This window comes from Eimeria maxima, genomic scaffold (genome assembly GCF_000499605.1).
Source record: "Eimeria maxima Weybridge genomic scaffold, Emw_scaff1016, whole genome shotgun sequence".
Taxonomy (NCBI): domain Eukaryota; phylum Apicomplexa; class Conoidasida; order Eucoccidiorida; family Eimeriidae; genus Eimeria; species Eimeria maxima.
In genome coordinates this window covers 640-6255 of record NW_013564070.1, presented here as the reverse complement: position 1 = coordinate 6255, position 5616 = coordinate 640, and the positions used below count along the sequence as shown (strand labels likewise).

Here is a 5616-nt window from a genome sequence, read left to right as displayed (position 1 = left end):
TGGGTGTTCCTTCTTGCTTCCTTCCGTCTTCCTCTTTGCTGCTGTCTATCGCTAGTTCCTCCTTTGTGTCTCTTCTCCCTCCCTCTCCCCGCTGCTCCTACGCTGGGATCGGGATTGTGGGGATTGGGATCGTCGGGATCGGGATCGGGATCGGGATCGGGATAGTTAGGATCGGGATAGTCAGGATCGGGATAGTCAGGATCGGGATCGTTCTGATCGGGATCGGGGATCGGGGATCGGGATCGTTGGGATCGTTGGTATCGGTTAACTTGCAGCTTGCCAGAAGTTCGATTTCCTCCTAGGCAGCAGCGCCCCTGTTAGCACTCGGCAGCAGCAGCAGCAAGTGCTGCTGCTGCTGCTGCTGCTGCTGGTGTTGTATAGGAATGAGAGGAGAAGACTGGACAGCAGCTATCTCTGCTGCCTTCAAGAGAGGAGACGATCGTGCTGCTGCATCGCTTCTTGAGTCCCTCCTTCAAGCTCTTCAGCAGCAGCAGCAGCAGCAGCAGCAGCAGCAGCAGCAGCAGCAGCAGCAGCAGCAGCAGCAGCAGCAGCAGCAAAGTGTTTCTTTTCTTGTTCCTTTAGAGGCCTTAGTGTCGCCATTAAAGTTTGCTGCAGACGTTCTTGAAGCAGCAGCTGCGCCTGCAGCAGCAACAGCAGCAAATGCAGCAGCAGCTGCGCCTGCAGCAGCAACAGCAGCAAATGCAGCAGCAGCTGCGCCTGCAGCAGCAACAGCAGCAAATGCAGCAGCAGCTGCTACTGCTTCCTGTTGCTGCTGCTGCTGCTACTGTGGGGTGAGTCCCTGCTGCTGCTACTGTTCCCTTAGCCCATCGGGGGGTCCCAGAGGTGCAGCATCTGCTGCTGCTGCTGGTGCTGCTGCTGCTGGTGCTGCTGCTGCTGCTGCTGCTGCTGGTCCGGTGCATCTCTTGAATCCTCTCCTTAACTGCTCAATTGCAGCAGCAGCAGAGGTCCTGAAGCAGCAGCAGCAGCAGATACAGGTGCTGCAGCAAGCAGCAGAAGATGCCTTTGGGCAGCGGCAGCAGCAGCAGCAGCAGCAGCAGCAGGCAGCAACGAGCAGTTGTGTACAATGTGCAGCCTTCTTGCATCGTATCCTTGTTGCTGTAAGACGGCTTGCTGCTGTTGCTGCTGCTGCTGTTGCTGCTGCTGATGATGGTAGGCAGCAACGGACAGCAGCAGCTGACTGCTTCTGCTGTTGTAGCAACCAGCAGCAGCCTTGCAGCAATGGAGGCAAAGGCAGCAGCAAACTTGCTGCTGAGGAGCTGCTGCTGCTGATGCCTGATCTGCTGCTGCTGCTGGAGACATCTGCTCTTGCTGCTGCCTTTCTGCCTGCTGCTGCTGCTGCTGCAGTTGCTTTGTTGCAGTGCCTGCTGCAGCTGCAACAACGCCATTTCACTGACCTCCAGGACCAGCAGCGGCAGCAGCAACAGCAGCAGCAGCAGCAGCAACAGCAGCAGCAGCAGCAGCAACAGCAGCAGCAGCAACAACAGCAGCAGCAGCAGCAACAGGAGCAGCAGCAGCAGCAGGCAGCAATGGAGATGGAGCTGCTGCGCTGTGGCGTCAAAGCTCGTCGGACAGGTTTGCGTCTTCTGTTGCTGCTGCTAGGTGCTGCTGCTGTTGCTGAAGAGCAAACGCCGCAGCAGCAGCAGCACTGGCTGCTGCTGCAGCAGCAGAAGAAGGCTGCAACGGGAGACACTAGGGCAGCAAACAGCAGCAGCTGCTGCCTATGCGCCTCGCCGCTTCACATGAGCCAGCAGCTGCTGCTGCTGTTGCTGCAGCTCTCCGTAGCAACTGCTCTAACGAAGGCGCAGCGGCAGCAGCAGCGGCAAGAGCTGCAGCAGCAACAGCAGCAGCAGCAGCAGCAGCAGCAGCAGCAGCAGGATAGCATAGCTGGTGTACTGTGGGGAGTTCCCTTGCTGACAGAAGTGTCTTTGCTGTCCCGCCGCTTCTGCAGCCTAATAAAGGCAGCAGCAGCAGCAGCAGCTACACATACAGCAGCAGCAGCAGCAGCAGCAGTTGCTGCTGCTGCTGCTGCAACACATGACAGTATGGGGGAAGATATGCATTTCTTTAGGCCCCCCTGTGGCACTGGATATCCCTCCAGCAGCAGCTTGCTGCCGCAGCAGCAGAAGCAGCAGCAACAGCAGCAGCAGCTGCTGCTGCAGCGGTGGCAGCAAGGCATAGAAGGGCAGGCAGCGCGGCTGCTCGATTGTATCATGGAGATTTGCTGCCTCTATACTGCTGCTGCTCGTACACCTGACAAGCAGCAGCAGCAGCAGCAGCAGCAGCAGGTCCTGTTGCAACGACCCGGAGGAGTACAAGAACTGCAGCAGCAGGCGTGCTTTAGCTGCTCCTGCTGCAGCACGACGTTAGCAGCAGCAGCAATATATTTTTGCTGCAGTGCTGCTGCTGCAGTGTCTCCTTTTGCTGCTGCTAAGGAGACAGCAGCAGCAGCAAATAAATTAATTGTCTCCCTAAGACATCCTCCCTTCCTCTCTCTCCTCTTACGCAGGCTAGCAGCAATCAAGTGCCTCCTACAAGACACCAGCAGCAGCAGCAGCAACAGCAGCAGCAGCAACAGCAGCAGCAGCAGCAGCAGCAGGTGTGTATGGGGCGCAGCTAACGGGCTGTGTGTGTATGCTGTTTCTTTGTCTCTTGTTGAGGTATTAAAGCAGCAGAATGAGCAGCAGCAGCAGCAGCAGCAACAGCAGCAGCAGCAGCAACTGACCCAGGAGCTCGCCGATGGCTTCGAGAGATTCGTGCTGCTGCCAATGCTGCTGGCGCTGCAGCAGCAGCAGCAACAGCAGCAACAGCAGACGCCGCTGCAGCAGACTCCGTCTGGACAGCTAGCACATACGACACCTCGTACTGCTGCTGCTGCCCCTGCTGCTGCTGCTGCCCCTGCTGCTGCTGCTGCTGCTGCTGCTGCTGCTCGTGCCTGTCGCCTAATACTCCATTCTCCGCTTCCTCCTCTGTTAGGATCAGCAGCAAAGTATGTGGGGTTTGCTGCTGCAGCAGAGCTAACTGCTGCTGCAGCAGAACCTGCAGCAGCAGCAGCAGCAACTGCTGCTGCTGGAGAAGAGCAGCATAGAGGTAGTGGCAGCAGCTTCTGCTCCCGACTATACTGGTGGTGCAGCTGCTTGCATGCAGCGTGGATCCCTGCTGCAGCAGCTGCTGCTGCAAGACCTATAACAGCAGCTATTCCTCCTGCTGCTGCTGCTGCTGCATCACCAGCTGCAGAGGAAGCTATATTGCTGCTGCGGCTGTCTGCTTTGTTTGCTGCTGCATCTCTGCGTGTATGTGCTCAATCCTTGCCCCTTGTCTTGCTACCAGGGAAGCAGCAGCAGCAGCAACAGCAGCACCAGCAGCAACAGCAGCAAAAGTGGATTTATATCATTGGTTCTGCTGTGTACGTACACCTAGCGGTGCCTGCAGAAGCAGCAGCAGATGCAGCAGCACTGCTGCCGTTGCTGCTGCTGCGAGCAGCAGATGTTTTTCCTTATACTGTATTCTTAAGGAAAATACTCGGCAGTCTTGCTGCTGCAGCAGGCAGCGGCGCATGCATGCAGCATGCACTCATGGCCTTCAGCAGCAGCACCAGCAACAGCAACAGCAGCAGCGGACTAATGGAGCAGCTGCAGCAGCTGCCTGCTTGGGATAATCGAGGCCCCGCAGCAGTAGCACCAACAGCAGCAGCAGCAGCAGCAGCAGCAGCACAGTGTGCTATCCATCGCCTTACGTTGCTGCTACAAACTTTGGCTAATCCGCCGCAGCCGCTGCTGCTGCTGCTGAACGAAGCAGCAGCACAGCAGCAGCTGCTGCTGCTGCTTGCAAGGGCGTTGCAGCTAGCAGCAACACCAAAGGCATCTGACGCGTTTGCTGCTGCAGTGCATTGCTGCTGCTGCTGCTGCTGCAGCTATTGCCTTTCCGCAGCAGCAGTCACTGGTATATCCTTAGCAAACCCATCAAACAGCAGCAGCAACAGCAGCAGCAGCAGCAGCAGCAGCAAAGGCATGTTGTGCTGCATGCTGCGCTTAGCCTTAGGCCAGCCTAACCGCTGCAGCCGCCTTACCCAGTGGTCCCCACCCTCCATCAGCAGCAGCAGCACAGCAGCAGCAGCAGCAACAAATGCAGCAGCAGCAACAGCAGGAGATGGGGATCAACACGGTAGGCATGCAATAGATGGCATAGGCATTATCAAGGAGCAGCAGCAGCAGCAGCAGCAGCAACAGCAGCAAGGAAAAATGCAGCAGCAGCGGCTGCTGCAGCAAAAGTGGCAGCAACTGCAGCAAACCCTCTGCAATGCTGCTGCTTCGTTGCTGCTGCAGTTCTGTCTTGTAGGAGGGACGCAAGGGTGAGGCCTGCTGCTGCTGCTGTTATTGCTGCTGCTGCAGCTGTTGCTGCTGCAGCTGTTGCTGCTGTTTCAAGAGGTTCACGCATGCACCTGCTGCTGCCGGTACACTACGGAGGTGTCTGTCCCTTGCTGCTGCTGCATGCATGCGTTGCTGCAGTATCTACCTAGCTGTTCAGCTGCTGCCAGGAGCAGTAACAGCAGCAGCAGCAGCAGCAGCAGCAGGTGCAAATATGGGGACTATACATGAGCTGCTGCAGCAAATAGGTAGCAGATCGTTGCTGCTAGCAGCACCATCTCCGCTGCTGCTGCAGCAGCAGCAGCAGAAGCAGCAGCAGCAAGGGAATGAGCTGCAGCGTCTGCTGTGGAAGGCTATAATGCAGCAGGTAGAAGCAGCAGCAGCGGCAGCAGCAGCAGCAGCTGCTGCTGCTGCAGCAGCAGCAGCAGGAAAAGGTAAAGAAGATGAACATCTTATACACATAGCTAAAAGGAAAGAGGAAGAAGCAATCAATACACTCGCATTTGCTGCAGCACCAATGCCAGTATGCTGCTGCTGCTGCTGCTGCTGTTGCTGCTGTTGCTGTTGCTGCTGCTGTTGTAGATATGAGCATTGCTAGCAAGTGCTGCTGTTTCTGCTGCTGCATCTGCTCGTGTTGCTGCAAGCCATTTATCTATGCTCCTTTATCTGTGTGTGCTGCTCCTGCTATTGTTGCTGCTGTTGTTGCTGCTGCTGCTGCTGCTGCTGCTGCTGCTGCAGTTTCTATGTAGTGGAGGGTTTGAGGTGCTGCAGCAGCAGCTGTATCCTCTCCTTGCTGCACATCCTTTTCTTAGGGAACCTGTCTTAGATATGCTGGCAGATCGGTATGTTCTGCTGCTGCTGCTGCTGCTGCTACTGCTGCTACTGTTGCTGCTGCTGCTGCTGCTACTGTTGCTGCTGCTACTGTTGCTGCTGTTGCTGCTGCTGTTGCTGATGAACCTTTATGTACCTTAGTAAGATATTTTCTCCCCAATCGTCAGCTAAAAGCGCCTGTGCTGCTGCTGCTGCTGCTGTTGCTGCTGCTGTTGCTGCTGCTGCTGCTGCAGGCTACCTCATGAGTTTTCTCCGGGTGTCTACGCAACTTATGATTTCTTTATAAGAAGAAGTCGTCTTTAATTACCTCCCTATACACCCCAATTTATTATTTATTTATTTATATATATAAATATATAAATATATAAATATAATATTTATATATTTATATATAAATATA

The 5616-nt window shown here is 55.6% G+C and overlaps 1 protein-coding gene across 1 annotated transcript; it reads left to right on the top strand.

Annotated features, from left to right (window-relative positions):
* Positions 1-383: 383 nt before the first annotated feature.
* Positions 384-4373, top strand: EMWEY_00047260 (hypothetical protein, conserved; the record flags this gene model as incomplete). The annotated part of the gene is made up of 1 exon (XM_013479258.1): positions 384-4373. One exon carries the CDS (start codon positions 384-386, stop codon positions 4371-4373), a length of 3990 nt encoding a protein of 1329 aa, XP_013334712.1.
* Between the last annotated feature and the right edge of the window lie 1243 nt (positions 4374-5616).